This window comes from Magnusiomyces paraingens, assembly GCF_902498895.1.
Source record: "Magnusiomyces paraingens strain CBS 517.90 genome assembly, contig: contig1, whole genome shotgun sequence".
Taxonomy (NCBI): domain Eukaryota; kingdom Fungi; phylum Ascomycota; class Dipodascomycetes; order Dipodascales; family Dipodascaceae; genus Magnusiomyces; species Magnusiomyces paraingens.
Window position 1 is genome coordinate 4548275 of NW_022474067.1, and position 18324 is coordinate 4566598.

At 40.5% G+C, this 18324-nt stretch overlaps 8 protein-coding genes across 8 annotated transcripts; 4 read left to right on the forward strand and 4 right to left on the reverse strand.

Moving 5' to 3' along the window:
• Positions 1-215: 215 nt before the first annotated feature.
• SAPINGB_P001376 (uncharacterized protein) lies at positions 216-2067 on the forward strand (the record flags this gene model as incomplete). Its single annotated transcript, XM_031996099.1, has 2 exons — positions 216-314; positions 376-2067. 2 exons carry the CDS (start codon positions 216-218, stop codon positions 2065-2067), a joined length of 1791 nt encoding a protein of 596 aa, XP_031851990.1.
• A 1465-nt stretch (positions 2068-3532) lies between these two features.
• SAPINGB_P001377 (uncharacterized protein) lies at positions 3533-6952 on the reverse strand (the record flags this gene model as incomplete). The annotated part of the gene is made up of 1 exon (XM_031996100.1): positions 3533-6952. One exon carries the CDS (start codon positions 6950-6952, stop codon positions 3533-3535), a length of 3420 nt encoding a protein of 1139 aa, XP_031851991.1.
• Positions 6953-7270: 318 nt separating this feature from the next.
• On the reverse strand, positions 7271-7840 carry SAPINGB_P001378 (uncharacterized protein; the record flags this gene model as incomplete). Its single annotated transcript, XM_031996101.1, has 1 exon — positions 7271-7840. The coding sequence occupies one exon, from the start codon at positions 7838-7840 to the stop codon at positions 7271-7273; it is 570 nt and encodes a 189-aa protein (XP_031851992.1).
• Positions 7841-8111: 271 nt separating this feature from the next.
• On the reverse strand, positions 8112-9413 carry SAPINGB_P001379 (uncharacterized protein; the record flags this gene model as incomplete). The annotated part of the gene is made up of 3 exons (XM_031996102.1): positions 8112-8790; positions 8866-8957; positions 9012-9413. 3 exons carry the CDS (start codon positions 9411-9413, stop codon positions 8112-8114), a joined length of 1173 nt encoding a protein of 390 aa, XP_031851993.1.
• Positions 9414-10072: 659 nt separating this feature from the next.
• SAPINGB_P001380 (uncharacterized protein) lies at positions 10073-11680 on the forward strand (the record flags this gene model as incomplete). Its single annotated transcript, XM_031996103.1, has 2 exons — positions 10073-10096; positions 10193-11680. The coding sequence occupies 2 exons, from the start codon at positions 10073-10075 to the stop codon at positions 11678-11680; spliced, it is 1512 nt and encodes a 503-aa protein (XP_031851994.1).
• Positions 11681-12263: 583 nt separating this feature from the next.
• Positions 12264-13948, forward strand: SAPINGB_P001381 (uncharacterized protein; the record flags this gene model as incomplete). The annotated part of the gene is made up of 2 exons (XM_031996104.1): positions 12264-12694; positions 12802-13948. The coding sequence occupies 2 exons, from the start codon at positions 12264-12266 to the stop codon at positions 13946-13948; spliced, it is 1578 nt and encodes a 525-aa protein (XP_031851995.1).
• Positions 13949-14045: 97 nt separating this feature from the next.
• On the reverse strand, positions 14046-15584 carry SAPINGB_P001382 (uncharacterized protein; the record flags this gene model as incomplete). Its single annotated transcript, XM_031996105.1, has 1 exon — positions 14046-15584. One exon carries the CDS (start codon positions 15582-15584, stop codon positions 14046-14048), a length of 1539 nt encoding a protein of 512 aa, XP_031851996.1.
• Positions 15585-16362: 778 nt separating this feature from the next.
• On the forward strand, positions 16363-18201 carry SAPINGB_P001383 (uncharacterized protein; the record flags this gene model as incomplete). The annotated part of the gene is made up of 3 exons (XM_031996106.1): positions 16363-16386; positions 16705-16885; positions 17045-18201. The coding sequence occupies 3 exons, from the start codon at positions 16363-16365 to the stop codon at positions 18199-18201; spliced, it is 1362 nt and encodes a 453-aa protein (XP_031851997.1).
• Positions 18202-18324: the final 123 nt, after the last annotated feature.

Consider the following 18324-nt stretch of genomic DNA (forward strand, 5'->3'; position numbering starts at 1 on the left):
ACTCACCACATAAATTTTTAACAAAAAATTGCCTCCTTAGCCACCCAATATTTTATAGACGATCTCATCACCCAGCCATGGGCCATGGTTTGATATTCTTGGTTCTTTTTCTTGATATCCAATTTCAAATTCATCATTAGAAATAGATTTCACATTTCACATTTTTATTGAATTCATTTATTTTTTTTTTTTTTTCAACGTGTTTTTATACAAGAATGAACTCCATTCAGTTCATTTCCAACAGAGTCGATCGTGTTATCAACCATACCACCCCTCCAAGTACTCCTATCAGATCTCGGTCTGTTGTTTCTCTTGTATGTGTGTTACTGTATTTTTTTATATCAATTAATTTTTAGCTGACATTGAAAATCACAGGCTCGCGCGAGAGATGATAACGATGAATACATTGATGATAATGATAGTAACAATGGCCTTTTAACATATCGGCAAAGACAAAATCATCTAGAACTTATAGACGAATCTTTGGAACTTGGAATTCAAAATAAAAAGTACCAGCGTCAATTTCATTTGCAACCACGTTCATTTTCTAGCCCAGCACTGCACAGCTTGGAATCAAAACCTAGATTTTCATTGAGCAATCTTTCCGAAGACAAAAATAGCACAAGCCTAAAAACACTAAACAACAATGACAATAGCAACCTTAACAAGGAGCAACACCAAAAATCACAGTTGTTCTTTCATAGAGTGCTCGCATTTATTACTAGCATATTATTATTCATTCCCTTTAGCATTTACAATTTTTTAATACGCATCGCCATATTATTTCATCTGACCTCAAACACAACAAATAAACAGACTGAGACCTTGGAAATGACTAAATTGGCATCTGATTCCTCCACTACTACCATAGTATACGATGGTCCTTCTCCAACTTCTTCCCAACAAACATTTAAACGTTCCCTTGCAAGTTTCTTGGGTTGGATACCATTTTTTTCGACAACAATTCCTTCTTCCCCAGCATTTGCGTCCCCCACGGCTGTGGCAAAAACCCAACAAGGCGACGCTTCATCCAACAACGACACTGACTCCAACAGCATACCTTCTACTCCAAAACAAAAGACAAAATCTAGATCGAAGCCAAGTACCCCTGGAACCTTAGAAAAGCCCAAAACTCGATCTCGGAAAAGTTCTTCAAGCACTGGAAATAGACCTCGCTCAATAAAGAGTGACTCCGGAACGGGCACCAATACCCCAACAAACTCCGAACTGGATTTACCTACGCGACATGATCAAGAAACATACAACTCTACACCCAAGCGGCGGAAATCTCCACTTTCTTATGCATTCAAGGTCCCTAGGATATATTCTCCTCCACGACCACTCCTTCCCCCACAAACGTTTAAGCCACTATCATTATGGCAGCTACTTTCACTTTCTCTTTCTGGACCCAAACCCTCTGAAAAACAAGAGGAGCTAAGTAAAGGACGTCCAACAGCTACGTCTCTTGCATCGTCTTCTGTTCCACTACAAATGTCCTCTAATGCCAACGCCATTCACTACCGACGTCTCAAAAAGAAAACTCTCATACTTGATCTTGACGAAACATTAATACATACCCTATCGCGAACCCCAGGGTTTTCACAGGGAGCAATGGTAGAGGTAAAACTTAACAGTTATGCAACATTATACACTGTACTGAAACGACCCTTTTGCGATGAATTTTTGCAAACGGTATCCCAATGGTACAATTTAGTGGTATTTACAGCGTCGGTTCAAGCATATGCCGACCCAATGATTGACTGGCTGGAAAAGGACCGAAAGTACTTTGTTCAGCGATACTATAGACAGCACTGCACTCAAACCAATATGGGATATGTCAAAGATCTGGGTGCAGTGGATCCCGATCTTTCGAATGTGATGATTATTGACAACTCACCAATTTCATATTTACAACACAAGGCAAATGGCATTGGTATTGAGGGGTGGATAAACGATCCTAGCGATAATTCGCTTCTTGCCCTGATTCCCTTTTTGGCTGCAATTAGATTTTCCACTGATGTAAGATCTATACTTGGCCTTAAGGCTGGAGATGCGGCTTTCACATAATAAAGCTTGAACAATAATATGTATTTTAAAAGGTGAACGGAGAAAAAATTAAAAATCTCTGGTATCTCTTCTTTTAATATCATTTTGATACCATAGGGTTTTTGGTACAAGGATAATGAAGAGTTTAAAAGGCCACAAAGTTTTAGATGATATGGGGTAGGTTGGTTTCTTGACGAACAAGTTTTAAGATACTAAGATTGACTTTAAGATGATCCTTCCATTGAGTTTTATTTTTTTTTATTTTTTTTCATCGATGATTAATTGTCTATGGAGCTTTTGTCTATAGATTATGAAATTTTATGAAATTTTTGCCCATGTTTATTGTGGAATAAATTTGGAAAGATCTTTTGAAAACTAAACCACTATAACGTGTATATTTCATTTTTCATGGGAGTCATACATAAAGGTAATATTTGATAGTCAGTTTGTGTTGAAAAGTTCCAAAATCACATCCGTTCCACCAATACTTGAATTATGGATTTCAAGGTTCAGAATTAATTTCCAAAGTATTACAATTATAAATATATATAATTTACCAAGGAACGATAAAACACCGATTTACTTTAATTAAATTTATTAACCACTTACATATTAAAATACTTAAGCCTTTTTCTTAAATTATGTTTTCCTACTACTTATTATTTCCTCCTAATTATACAAAAGACAATGTATCCACTGGCTTACATAAATGGCTTGTAAATTAGCGGGGACAATAATAATACTTTTTTTATTTATAAAAAAATTGTAGTGAAAACATTTGCTCCACCAGTCTATAAAGTGTGGGGCGCCTTTCATTACGTAGGTGACTTATTAACAGAACCTTAGGAAATCCTTACGAAATCAAGTTAAACATAAATTTAGGAAGGATGGCAACAATTATGGGATGGCACTTAGTTGAATCTTGAATGAATCTTTTTTTTTTCATTGAAATTACCATATATATATCACTTTCCGTTTTAATAAGTGGTTCCAAAAATGATTAACAGCCAAAAAAAAATTTTTTTTTTGAAAGATGATTAAAGAAATATGACAGCTTCATATTATTTAGATGAATTGGTAATAGGTCGTAGATCTGTTTGATTTTTATAATTTAAAACCGCCTTGAACTATTGTGGATCTGAACTGAAATAAAAAAAAATATATCGGTTTTTTTTTTCTTAATATACAGGGTTTTGGACAAAACCTTTTGTTCCACGCCATAAAAAAACGTCTATTCTGTACCTGGCAACCACATCAGTACCACAAAAAAAAATCGTCACTCTCTCTCTCCCAATCTTACCATATTTCGAAACATTCTCTCTCTTGTATTACCTAAACAGATATCTTTTTAGGTAAAACCATTTTTATCAACAATATATCGAAGTATAAGCAAATCACTTTCTTTCCTCTTAAAAGAACTCCAAATTTATTCAACCCTTAACATATACAAAAAAAAAAGTCCTACACATATAACTTACAAACACAATTACTCCGACATTTCAGGCTGATATGCTGTGCTACCTGACAGTAATGTACCTTCGAGTTCTCGTTCCTTAGCTTCTTTAGGATCCAAGTGTACTTCTTCCACGTCTTCGTCTCCACTGTTACTACCATTGCTACTGCCACCGTTACTTGACAGGTCGCCACCAAGAATACCTCTACCGCCAGTTTTCTTTGGGCTACCCAACGATGTCTTTGCTGCCGCTACAAGTCCACTAGATCCAGTTGCAATCGAGTTATTAAGCTTAGTCCAAAGACCTGTCACGCTCTTCGCCATCGAGTCTGCCTTGAGCTTGATAGGAGTTTGTGGGGAACTTCCAGTCCCGCTGCCATTAGATCCGGAACCGTTGCTATTACCGCCACCCCCACGCAGAGGTTTAACAATTTTGGTATGTGCACCACCTGATACTACACGCGTGCCTCCAATAGTGCTGCCACTGCCGCTACGATCACGCACCTTAGTAGGAGAAAGATCTGGGTAATGAATGACGCGGTTGTTAGGTCCATAAGAGGGTGTAGTAGGAATGGGTCCTGCAGTGCTGCTTTTAATAATTCTTGTAGATAAGAATGGATCACTCGCAACCCCAGCTTGGTTAGGGAGTGATAGAGGGGGGCTTCCGGAGCGCTTGACTTCAATCAGTCGGTCACGGAGATATGTCAGTTGAGACTCAAAAAGTTCGCTTTCTTGACCAAGGCGACTCTGCGACTCACGCAGTGCATTCTCCAAGTCTTGAATACGGTCATTACGAGCCTCTAAGATCTTTTGTGCCATAGCCACGTCGCGTTTGAGTCCGACATTTTGCTCAACAAGCTGGCGCTGAACCGAAGTTAGCTGCTCAAGGTTGCGTTGGAGCAATGCCATTTTCTTTTGCTGTTGCTTAGTGTTGGAGTTACGAATAGCTAGATTGTATTGCTCGCGAGCTGCATCAAGTGAAATTTCAAGCTCAACAACACGTTCGCAGCGCTCCTGCAAGTCACGCATAAGAGAAGATTTGAGGGTTTCATATTGTGCAATATTGGTTTGCATAGCTTCGATTTGCTCCTGAGCTTGAATAGTAGCAGCTTCCTTTTCTTTGATGGTGGAAACTAAAACATCAATCTTCTCATCTTCAGGTTTTTTGGACTGGTCGTACTTGAGATTGCTGATTTCAGCAAGCAGCTCACGTGTAGTCTCCTCAGAGGCTTTAATACGTGCCCCGTAAACTTGATCCAGGTCTACTTTATTACCACCATCCCCACTGATACTCTTGACATACTCTTCAAACTTTGAATGTTGTTTTTCAATCAACGAGTCCAAATACTTATTAAACTCTTTAGAATCTGGGCGAAGCAAGCCAATATCCGGAATAGAAGGTGAGGCAGGAATGGACCCGCTACCATCTAAAATGTTAAGAGATGTTGACGAAGACCCAGGTACCTGATAAAACTGACCAAGAATCTCAGACATTTTCTTTTGCTTTTTCTTTTCATGAAGTTCAGCAGGGGTCAGTTTTTCATTACCAGGAGAAGTAGGACCTATATTTTCCTTATCGCCAGAAGAAAGAGGAGACTTTAAGGCTATTCCATTGTCGTCAATGTTTTGGAAGTTTTCAACATTCTCCACAACTCTTAAAGAATTGCTTTGAGATTTTTGAGATAATTCATATTCAATCAATTTTTGTTTAGCCTCCTGAAGTTCTGCGGTAAGTCGCGTGTTTTCATCAGAAAGTGACCCGGAAGTGATTGAAAGTTCCTTTTTTTCATAGTTCAAGTTATCAATCTGTAGGTTAAGGTCAGCATTAAGTTTAGCAAGTTCCAGATTAGCAGCAGTAGTGGCAAGCTCTTCTTCTTCGTTTTCTTCTTCATCTTTGATTTGTTGGCGCAGAGATACCAAAAGTTGTTCTTGTTCACTAATGATGGATTCCTTTTCACTAAGCTGATCTTGAAGCTCATTTTCGCGGCGCATATACTCCTCGACAATATCAGTGTCTGCACGCTTGTTCAAAGACTTGGGGTCGCTTAATCTTTGCTTTTGTCCTGAAGGTGTTTGCTTGGTGTTACCACGTTGTGATGGTGTAGAAGGTCGGGAAGAAGGAACAGATCGCACACTGACCAAAGAACTGCGGGCACTAGAGCCACGAGAGTTGGTAACTTGGGGTTGAAGAGCAGGTTTTTCAAACGGGATCCAGGATTCCTTTGGGGGAGAATCACCAGCACGCCAGTTAGTGAGCTCTTCTTCAAGTTTTGAAGTGTATAAAAACTGAGCTTCAAGTTGAGCTTGGCACTTGCGAAGTAACTGTCTAAGCTCGAGTGGTGACAATTCAGTATTGATTTTGGCCTTATTTTTGATTGATTTAGCGCGTACGCCAAATCGCAGTGTAGACAAGGTTTCTGCGTCATTATAAGTGGAAGGTGAGCAATTGACAATCAAACTAGTTCTAGAGTTACCACCGAGTGACTCTTGCAAAATTCGGGTAAGTTTCGAATCGCGATATGGAATGTGGGTCGATTTTCCATCAGTTAACGAGTTTATGACCATTCCAAGTGCCGAAAGAGACTTGTTAATTTTTTTAGCTTCCTCAAGAGTTTGGCCTGAAGCTCCAGTTTTACCGACTTTTTCAGATCCTGCAAGATCAACAAGTGAAAGCTGACCAGTTTTTTGAGCGCCAGTAAGAGTATTTTTTTGAGCAACGGTAATGACAAAAATAGAGTGGGAACGCGAAGATTCTTGATTCATATTTGTAGAAGCTACGGCACGAACAGCCGAACCCTGACGCATAACTTCGTAGACCTCATCAGCACTTGAAACGTACTCTTCTACAAGACCTTTAACGTAAACACCACGAGTTTTATCTTCATGGATGGGGAGATTGTCAGATGTAGGATTAAGAAGATCTCTGATGCGCTCCATGTAGATTTCCATGTAAGAGACCTTAACAGTGTACTCAATATCTTCGGAAGACTCGATAATTAAATCAAAAATGCGATCAACAATACGAGGAATAGCACCACGCAGTTCAGAGTCATCAATAGAGTTGTTGGGTCCCATCATGGTGTAAGACTTTCCTGAACCAGTTTGACCATAGGCAAAAACGGTGCCATTATAGCCATTCAGTAGGTCGTCAACAGTTTGCTTAAGAGAGTAATTAAACACGTCCAGCTGAGAGGAGTTCATATCAAAAACGCGATCATAGGTGAAAGATCCTGAGAAATCTTTTGATTCGATGAAGACTGAGTCTTGTGAAAGAAACTCAGCAATTGAAGTTGCGGATGAATCGGCTGCCAGCTCGTCTGCATTATGGGGCCTAAACCGTGCAATGACCTTGATATTGGTCGCAACGGATGACGGAGTGGCCGACAACGACGAGGAGGCAGCCTTATCAATAGACGGCCTTGTCGACGTGGATACGGGATCACCGACAGCCATTATATTTGGATAAAGGTTGATGATTAGAAAAAAAAAAAAAAAAAAAAAAAGAAGAAAAGAAAAGAAAAGAGAAGAGAAGAGAAGAGAAGAAAAAAAAACCTATCTGGGGAACTAAACTTGGTTTTTTTTAGGCGTAAACATAAAAAAAGTAAACAAACATATTTGGTTACATAATCAGGTGAGATTCTTGTACAATAAACAAGCTACAAGCTTCAATACATGTGCTTTTGATCTAACTTGCACAAGAGGACCCTGAGCGGGTTTTTTTTTTCTTGATCAGAATTCTCTTTTTTTTCTTTTACTATAAAAAAAATAGAATTATGCTCCTTTATAAGGATACTTGGTCTTGTGCAAAGTAACAACAGACGCGTTGGTATCTGCAATCCACTTGCGCAGCATAACAGCAGTGGCTACAGAGATTGTAGGCAGCGACCAAATATAATCAAAGCCAGCCCATGGATAATGTATGAGTAAACCTGCTGCAAGAATTACTGCCGCAAGAACAATATTGAGCGGTGAAACATAGATCTCTATAGGGGTCAAAGCGATTTCAGTAGCTGTAAAGCCAGGAAGAGGAAGAAAAAGCCAAGGGACTGCCGGCTTGAGAATGTTAATAATGTATACTGACAATGCAATCGAGCTGATTGAAAGTAACGATAACATAGAGTTGTATACGCGACAGTAGGGGAGCACAAGAAAGAGAGGTGTTGGTAAGAGCATTACGGCGGTGAAGGCAGAACGGAAAAAGGACTCAGTGGAATGAAGCTCCAGCTCAATATCGTGGATAATCTTTTCCTGCTCCTGTTCATCGTAAAACTCAGGCTGAATGTCATTATCTTCTTCCGGTTCATGCAACAGTTTGCGCGTAGCTCTTCGTAAACGGGACATTCTGAATTTTTTTATAAGAAACTCATAATTATGAGTGAAACAAATGTTATTTTTTTTTTGGTGGTAGGCAGAAATTATCAACTCAGGTTACTCGGTAAAGTTACCACAAACATTTTTTTTTTTTTTTTTTTAAAACGATATTTATTTATTCCATTATTCAATTACTTTGTAATTTAATTTTTTTTTTCAGCATATTAGGTCAATTAAGGATATATATTTATATAATAACAAAACAAAAACATCACGGGTCGTCATCAGTACTAAGTCTAATTTAAAACAGATCCAGCTCGTAGTAGACAAAAGGCTTGTAGTCAGTATCCACAAGAGCACCGTACTCATGGAGGTCAGAGTCGGTCTTAAGGTTGCCCTTTTTGTCCTTTTGGAAGGCATTGCCACTCAGGTATCCGAACTTAGCGACAAGTGCATCCTCAACCTTCTTAATGTTTTTGGCTGGGAAATAAAGAGAAGTGTTGACAAAGTTAGGGGGAAGACCGTAGCGCAGCACTGCCTCGACAAACATGCGAATGGCCTTAAGGTGGGTCCAATTGGCAACAACGTCGGCGTAGGCAGTGCGCGATAGACGAACAATGTCGGCCCACTGCTTGCGCTCAGCCTGAGCAGCAACCTGTTGCTCCTTCTTGAGGTCCTCGACGAGAGCTTCAGAGTAGTGGAACTCACGGGGAATCCACTTATGTTCACGGGACTTGAGTGAAAATTCAGGAGCATACTTCTTGAAAAGGGTAGTATTGTACAAAATGTACTCGTCATCTTGGGCAATCACGGAAGCCGAACGTGGGACAACCATGGGGACAATAGTCTCATAGGAAGATAGGAATTCCTTAGATTGAGATTTGGGGACAGCTGTGAGAACAGTAACGAGATACTCAGAGTCGAGAACAAAATGTTCGCGACGAACAACATCATGAAGAGAACGAATGGAAAGGTTACCTCTTTTTTAAAAAAAAAAAAAAAGAAAAAAAAAATTAATCCAATTGAACCAAGTATAAAATAAAGCAATTACTCACGTTTGTTTTCTGTCAATTGTAGAAAGATTTGCTTTGGCAGCAGTATAAGTAGAGTATCCGGTTTTGACATCGTTATCAAGTGCAAATGTTTCCTAATAAATAGTTAATAAAACCATGTCGTTTTTGCCTTTTCTTTTGGTACTAACCTTTGAAATAAGGTCAACCAAGTCAGGAATAGACTTGTCAGTTCTGAATTTGTTGGTGTTCCAAGTAAATGTTTTGACGTAGTCTTGAGGAGGCTGGTCCTTAATCTTTTTGGCAGAGGCAATGCTTGCTGGGTTGCCGTCATAGAGCGTGCTAATGATGTCGGCAATTTTAGAGACAACACCCTGGTACTGCGCGTCAAGCTTGGCCAGGTCCTCAGACTGCTGGACGAGAGAGTCAAGTGTGCCTATTTTAAAACTGGGAATAGCAAAAGAGTTGATGTCGGAGCCGGTTTTAAGGCCCAGTGTTTCACTGTACCAGTTTTCAAGCTGGGATTCGGGGTCGCCGCCGCTGGGTGCAGAGCTAGCGGGCACAGACACGAGGTAAAAGACTTTTTCAGACATGATTCGGAGAAAGGCGGAATATGAGAAGGAAAGGCCTTAAGATGCTGGAGAAGAAGAGTTTGGTGAAGATGGTTATGAATGTGGTTGTGGTGGTTTATTTTTTTTTTGGCAGCCTCTGGAGCGTTGTGATGTGGGACTAATAGAAGGTAGAAAAAAAAGCAGCACCGTAGTGGGAAGCAGCAGACGCAGCAGCCGGCAGGCAGGTAGGCAGGTAGGCAGGTAGGCAGGTAGGCAGGTAGGCAGGTAGGCAGGCAGACAGACAAACAGACAGACAGACAAACAGACAAACAGACGAGTAGGCAAAGCAGGCAAGGCAGGCGGCAGCAGCAGCAACAGCCGTGGCGGCAGGCGGCAGAATCGGTGGTGGTGACAATTATTTTATGAATATGACACTTTTTTATTTTTTCAAAGTCACGTGTATGTAACAAAAGCCGCATTAAAGAAATATTTACAGTATATTAAGGACTGTGCGAAGATTAAAGTCTTAGAACGGCTTAAAAAATTTTTTTTTTAGAAAAGAAAAAAAAAAAAAAATATTAAAAACTTTTCAACAGAAACTATTAAGAAGAGAATCACAAATCGAACAAGAGATTTATTGAAAAAAGACTTTTCAATCTTTTTTTTTTTTTTTTTTTTATAGAAGTTTTTTTAAAATAATTATGACAGCTAGCAAAGCTTTAGAAGTATGTTTCGATTTATCTATAAGTTTTATTATTATTTTTTTATTAGATTGTTTCTTTATATTTCATGAATAACGATCTGCTAACACTTAGTTGTAGGAACGAATAAAGAGCCACTCAGACGCCTTCCAGGGTCTCTTGTCGCTACTGCCCACTGAAAAACGTGTTCATAAGGAAAAGAAGAAGTTTAAGAAGGGAAAGAAAGATTCAGGAGATGCAGAGAAGAATGGAGATAACGATCAGTCCACTGAGAATACTGAAAATGACAAGGCAGAAGAGACTACACTTACTGAAGAGCTAGATGAGACCACGACTGGCCCTATTTTAGGAAAAAAGGCTAAAAAGCTGCTAAAGAAGCAGCAGCGTCAAGCCAAGCTGCGGTCTAAGCTTGGTCAGCCTGAAGAGAAGAAAGAATCAAAAGAGGAAGAAGTAGAAGAAGGAGAAGACGAAGAAAATGATGAAGAAAATGATGAAGACAATTCTTCCAAATCAGCCAAGGAGACTGTTGAAGAAAAGAAAGTTGAGGTCAACATTATTTTTGACGATGAAGGAAACGCCATTGGAACAATCGATGTTTCGGATAATGAAGAGCAGCCAGAAGACAACGAAGAAGACGTCACTAAAAATATGAATGAAGACTCTGAATCTGCGGAACAAGAAGATGAAGACCAAGAAGAACTAGAACAAACTAAGAAAGAGCAACAAACACCTAAAAAGAAACAACCTGACTCTAAAACTCCTACCCTAAACAAGACAGCACAAGAATCTGCCAGCAAGAATCAAGAAGAATCTAAAGATACCACTACCACTACCACCACTACTACGAAACACAAGGCTAATCCCGAGAAACTAGAGGAGCTGCGGTCTAAACTCGCAACACGCATTAAAGAGTTTAAAGAAAAACGTCACGCCCCAGGAACTGTTACTAACGGTTCAGTGCGCACTCGTGAGGCAATTCTGAGTGCGCGCAGACTTAAGGAGGAAAAGGAAAAGCAGCTGAAACGTAAGAGATCAGAGGAGGAAGAGGAAGAGGATGATGACGATGAAGAAAATGAAGAAGAGGAAGAGGAAGAAAATGATGTTGATGACTCCAAGCTCATGTTTTCTTCTGTGGAGTTTGCTGATGGCTCCAAACCCACAGCCGATCTCAAAGAGATGCGCCATGGCAAGTCTAAGAAGGGCCCACGAGACATTTTAGGCCAGCTTAAGCATATTCAAGCACGAAACGCAAAACTTGCAAAGATGGGCGGTGACAAGAAGGCTGAAATGGAGGCCAAGAATATGTGGAGCAAGGCAATTGCTCAATCTGAGGGTGTCAAAATCAAGGACGATGTCAAGAAGCTCAAGGCAAGTTTGAAGAAGCACACCAACAAGAAGCTCAAGACGGAGCGTGACTGGAACCAACGAAAGGAGACGACACAACGTGATAAGGAAAAGCGGATTGAAAAGCGCAACGAGCACATTGCACTTAAGATTGAACGCAGCAAGCTACATGGCAAGAAGGCTAAGAAGCGTGCTGGGTTTGAGGGTGGCATTGCTAAAGCGCGGGTTCGTGCAATTAAGAAGAACAATAATGGCAAGAAATGATAGTATTAGATATGTTAATTTACCAAATAAAAAATAAAAATAAAATACAGAATAATAAGAGAAAAGATGTTTTAAATCCATGAAAAAAAAAAAATCAAAACTTCATACTAAAAATCCAAGAAGGAAACATGAAATCCGGAGATGTTCGGATCGGAATCGTTGGAACGTTTTTTTTTTTTTTTTTTTATGGTGATGGGTGGGCATAATCAATCTACCACCAAAGAAACAAATAAAATAAAAACTCTCCGCACTGTTCTGCTCCATCTGGAATATAATTTTTTTCTTTTATTTTTCTTTTATTTATTTTTTTTTTTTTGAAAAAAAATGGAAATTAGAGACATTTCCTAAAACTGTTATTGCTGTTACTTTTTTTCCCGTCCCTATTCTGCTTTTATTACTATTAATTTTCAGATCTTTCAAAACGTCATCGCTCTTCTATCTATTCTTTTTAAAAGTCTTTTGTGCGCTATCGAGAACTTGCGCCATTTTCTCCCCACGTTTTTTTTTTTTTTTTTTTTATATATATATATAGAAAGAAATCAATATGACAGTTCCAGATTTGTCTGCCAACACAACAGCAGAAATGTCGCCAATACCCTCCAGACCAGCGACTATCAATCATTATAATAGACCCATATTCTCACCTGGAGGAACTCCATCGTCATCATCATCATCTTCTTCGTTACTAGCAAGCTCATCGCAAACTAAGTCATCAACACCATCTTCTTCAGGGAATAGTAGTAACGTCCTCGTTATTTCCAACCGTCTACCGGTAACGATCCAGAAAAATCTCGATGGAACATATGAATACGCCATGTCATCTGGTGGCCTAGTATCTGCACTTTCTGGCCTTAAAAAGACAAAGAACTTCAAGTGGTTCGGTTGGCCTGGAGGAGAGTTTACAGAGGAACAGAAGCCACGCGTGCGTGACGACCTTATGAAGCGATTCAGCTGTATCCCAGTTTTTCTTTCAAATGAAACTGCAGATCTTCATTACAATGGCTTCTCAAATTCGTAAGTATATTGAATACGAAAGGACTTTGAGATTTCCCATGAAATTTATATCTCTAATCAGCAAACTTTTTTTTTTTTTTTTTTTTTTTTTTTTTTTTTTTTTAAAGAATCTTGTGGCCGCTGTTCCATTATCAACCGGGAGAAATGAATTTTGACGAGCAAGCCTGGGACGCTTATACAGTGGCCAACCGACAGTTTGCACAGACCATTGTTGAAAAGATTGAAGATGGCGACCTTGTATGGGTCCACGATTACCACCTCATGCTGCTGCCGGCCATGCTGCTCGAGGAGCTTGACAATTTAGCTCGCATCCGAGGTGAGCCTGTCAAGCGCATCAAGCTTGGGTTTTTTCTCCATACTCCATTCCCATCTTCTGAGATTTATAGAATCTTGCCTGTGCGCCGTGAAGTGCTGCTCGGTGTGCTTTCCTGCGACCTCATTGGTTTCCACACGTATGACTATGTGCGCCATTTTCTTTCTGCGGTAACACGCATTCTCGGGCTCCAAACGTTACCTAATGCCATTGTATATCGCGGCCGTTATGTGACAGTTTCTGCGTTTCCAATCGGAATTGATACTGAAAAGTTCCTCGATGGACTCAAACAGCCACCTGTTGTCAAGCGCATTGCAGAACTACGCCAAAAGTTTGGAGATACAAGACTCATTGTTGGGGTCGACCGGCTCGACTACATCAAGGGAGTTCCACAAAAGTTGTTGGCATTTGAGGTGTTTCTCAACAACCATCGCGAGTGGGTCGGCAAGGTTGTGCTGTGCCAAGTGGCTGTGCCGTCGCGCCAGGACGTGGAGGAGTATCAGAGTTTACGGGCACATGTTAATGAGCTGGTGGGCCGCATCAATGGAAAGTTTGGCACAGTTGAGTTTACCCCCATTCATTTTTTGCACAAGAGCGTTGATTTCAATGAACTGGTCGCACTCTACGCCATTTCAGATGTGTGTCTGGTTACTTCAACCCGGGACGGTATGAATCTTGTTTCGTTTGAGTATATCGCATGTCAACAGGATCACTTTGGCTCACTTATACTAAGCGAGTTTACAGGTGCAGCACAGAACTTAACGGGAGCACTAATTGTCAATCCATGGAATATTGACGAAACATCCCGTTCCATTTTTGAAGCCCTAACACTTTCTGAAGATAGGAAAAAGGGAAATTTTGAAAAGCTTTTTGCCTATATTAGCAAGTATACATCTGGGTTTTGGGGCGAGAGTTTTGTAAAGGAGCTCCAAAAGAGTTGAAGTATGATATTTTGGTAAATTTTATTTTTATTTTACACAAAAGCAAGGAAGAAAAAATAATCTATAAAATCTCTTATTCTTTTTCTTTATTTATTTTCTAAGATGAAAGCTTCTTTGCCCAGATCTCTTCTGCCTGGCAAATTGTGGTGTTGTTTGCGCGCATTTTGTTCATGGTCTCGATGTACTCTTCATATGGATCCGAATCAAAGACAATGCCACCACCAGCTTGGAGATACGCGACACCATCCTTAACAACCATGGTACGAAGAGCAATGCACGTGTTCATGGATTTGGAGTCGTAGCCAAAGCTGCCAACTGCACCGGCATAGATTCCGCGGCGTTCACCCTCGAGCTCAGCAATGAGCTCCATGGCGCGTACTTTAGGAGCACCAGAAACAGTACCTGCAGGGAAAATCGAGCGAAACGCGTCAAAGCGGGTCTTTTCCGGACGCAACACACCTGATACTTGAGAAACAAGATGCATAACGTGCGAAAAGCGCTCAATGGTCAACAGACGGTCAACATTGGTGGTGAGAGGGTCGCATACACGGTTGATGTCGTTACGGGCAAGATCAACAAGCATGACGTGCTCAGCGCGGTCTTTAGTGGAAGATTCAAGCTGGGCTGCCAGCTTGTTGTCCTCCTCAAGAGTCTTACCACGCGGGACGGTACCTGCAATAGGATGAGTGATGATGCGGCCCTTGTCGAATTTGATGAGAAGTTCTGGGGATGCACCAACGACCTGAAAATCAAGGTAGTCAATGTAGAAGAGATATGGCGAGGGATTGACAGTGCGGAGATGACGGTAAATGTTGAAGGGGTGGAGAGAAGTAGGCCGCGCAACGCGCTGCGAGGGGACAGCCTGGATGATATCTCCCTTGAGGATGTGTTTTTTAAGAGTGCGGACGTGGTTCTCATAGCCCTCCTGGCCAATATTAGAGGTGAACTCGGCATTGAGTTTGATTTCTGGCTGAGGCGGCTGGTAAGATTCTGATGAGTCTAGGATGTTTGCAATGTCGGTGATAATTTTCTGGGCCTCCTTATAGTTTTCAGCAAGTACTTCTGGTGAGTCATCGAGATGGATATTGTGGATAACTTGAATCTTTTGGTAAACATGATCGAATGCAATGACAGTGTCAAAAAGCATAAGGGCAGCCTCAGGGAGCCCGAGGGGGTCTTTGAGATCTCTAGCGGTTCTAGGTTCAAAATATTTGACACAGTCATAGCCAATGTAACCTATAGCACCACCTGAGAGATCAGGAACAGCAGGAATTTGGGCTTGTCTCCACTGGGCAAGTTCCTGTTCAAGCAATGACAGTGGATCAACATCAGGGCCATGACCATTACCCGTGATGATGGACTTGCGGGGATTATAGCCAAAGAAGGAGTAACGACCTAGATTTTCACCGCCAATTGCAGATTCAAAGAGAAACGAAGGCTTGGGTTCGCGAGAAGGATCACTGGGTCGGGCGACCTTTAGGTAGGCGGTGTGGGGGGTGATGTCGAGGGCCGGCAGGTAGGCGTAGACCGGGTAGAGATTTGGTGGGATGGTATTGTTTTGGGCGGCCTCTACGGCTGAGGACTTGACAAAAGCCTTGATTGAGTCCAAGGTAGGCTGGACAAGAACTTCTGGCATTTTTATGAGATGGATATGTGGGTTAAAAAAGAATCAAAGATTAAATCTATGATGATAAAGATGGGGGGAGATTGATATTTCAGAGGGTTTATATATATCTATACATATATATATATGGTGTGAAAAAAAAAAAAAAAAAAAAAAAACAATTAGTCAATGCACATAGAAATGACAAAAAATTTCCAAAAGCGATAGTCACTGGAAGAAAAAAAAAGATGAAACTTTTAATGACAAATGATGACTAAACAATGACTCACAAATATATTACAAAAATAATTTATGTCACACTTTATTTTAAAGGTTACCACCACCACCACCCATCAGTGTATGTGTATGTGTGTATAAGTATATGTGTGTGTGTGTGTGTGTGTATCTCTTGTTGTTGTTTTTTTGCCTTCTAAAAAATTCAGAGCTGCCACCACCACCACCTGCTTTGATTCTCTCCTTTTTTTTTTTTTTTTTCATCAATCAAACTATTCCAAAAAAAAAAAAATAAACATCTTTACCATCTTTTTTAAAACATCATCATTTACTCTATATTTCTTTATCATAGGAAATTATCTGCTTTTATTTCTGCTAATTAGTACAATCAATTGCATTCATCCTGTCTTGTACTATTCTACTACTACTGCTATTAGATAGAAACTAAAAAAAGGCCTCTAAGACTTCCTCCTCCTCCACATTCCGCTTTCCCGCTTTGCTCGCATTCTGCTCTGCTGGCCTTCAACGACTACCCTTATCTCACACGACCTGCCCACAATAGACAACTCTACAAACAATGGGTCAGATTCTCTCTCAACCAGTGACTGAAAAGGCATGTATCTCTTAGGTTTTGAGGGCTTTGTTTTCTTTTTTTTTTTTTCTTTTCTTTCTTTCATTCATATCTATATTTTGTATATAAAACAACAATAATTACTACAAAATATTGTCAACAATAATAAACAAACACATGGTCACTGCTTCTGTTGTGTTGTATACTGCTACCATTGCCATTCCTGATTACCTCTCTTACAACTAACTCTCAACAACAACCTTCATCATCATTTTCACACGCGCTTTTTATATTCCTGGTTCTAACCTTTTCTCCACACTGATTATTTATTACTGTTATTATATATAGCACTCGGAACATGGACAAGACAATAGACTGATTTTTGGCGTCTCCTCGATGCAGGGCTGGCGTATCACCATGGAAGACTCCCATGCTGCAGTTCTTGACCTCAAGAGCCTGGACGCCCCTGAAACAGAAACCCCAACGGATCAACGCATCTCCTTTTTTGGTGTATATGATGGCCATGGTGGTAAGTTTTAACAATTTTTTTTTTTTTTTTGATTGATGAGGATAATTATGATAACGATAATTTTGACGATATCATCCGCTCACCCCCCCCTCTTTTGTTGATTTTTTTTTTCTTCTTTTCCCCACTCTAACTTGGATTTCTTTTATTCAACTCACTCAGGTGATCAAACTTCCTTATACGCTGGTGAACACCTCCATCTCGTCGTTGCCGAACAAAAAGCTTTTGCTCAAGGTGACTTTGACTCTGCTCTTAAAGATGGCTTCCTTGCCACTGACCGGTGTCTTGTTATGTCGCCGCACTTTAGAAATGACATGTCAGGATGCACCGCTACCACTGCTCTCTTTACAAACAAGAAGATTTTTGTCGCAAACGCTGGCGACTCGCGAACTGTCCTTGGTGTCAAGGGCACCGCAAAGGCAATGTCGTTTGACCACAAGCCCGATAATGAAGGTGAACGTGCTAGAATTATTTCCGCTGGTGGATTTGTTGATAGCGATCGTGTCAACGGTAATCTCGCTCTTTCTCGCGCTATTGGCGATTTCGACTTTAAAAAGGTTGTCAATAGACCCCCTGAGGAGCAAATTGTTACAGCTTTCCCCGATGTGATGGAACACGACATATCACCTGATGACGAGTTTTTGGTGCTGGCATGCGATGGTATCTGGGACTGCATGAATTCACAGAGTGTTGTTGAGTTTGTCCGTCGCGGCATTGCCGAGAAGCAAGAGCTCAGCTACATTTGCGAAAACATTATGAACCATTGCCTGGCCCCAGCTAGTGATATGAGTGGCATTGGCTGTGATAATATGACTATGATGATTGTCGGAATTTTGAATGGCAAGACCAAGGAGGAGTGGTACAATACTATTTCCGAACGTGTTGCTAAAGGTGATGGTCCAGTAGCTCCAGTTGCTAGTGTTGAGCCCATTGCTGATGAAGAACACGGTACTAGTAGTGCTGTCACTGGTGGTGCTACTGGTGCAGCCCCTGCTCCAGGTGAAAGCGATTTGTATGACGATTTGTTTCAACGTACCGTTGGTGGCGGAATCACTCTTCAGCAATTCTTGGGCGATGGCGCTACATTTACCACAACTGCCGACGGTTCGATACTAATCAAGTCTAGCAGCAGTGTCTTGTCTGCTCTTCAACGATACCGAAATGATGAAGATGAAGATGAAAACGAAGATGAAGAGCATGGTGACAAGCGGATATCTGAAATAGACGAAGAAGACGAGAGCAAAAACGCAAAAAAGGATGATGAAGAGCCAAAAACTCAAGAGAAGGATGCAAAGATAGAATCTAAATCCTCAAGTTAGATGAGACCAGAGATATTTTTAGATTTTTCTTCATGAAAGAAAGAAGATAAGAGTGCTTATTCCCATCCTATTTCTCTTTATCTCTTCTTTTTTTTGAATTTTTTTATGAAAACTTATTTTTTT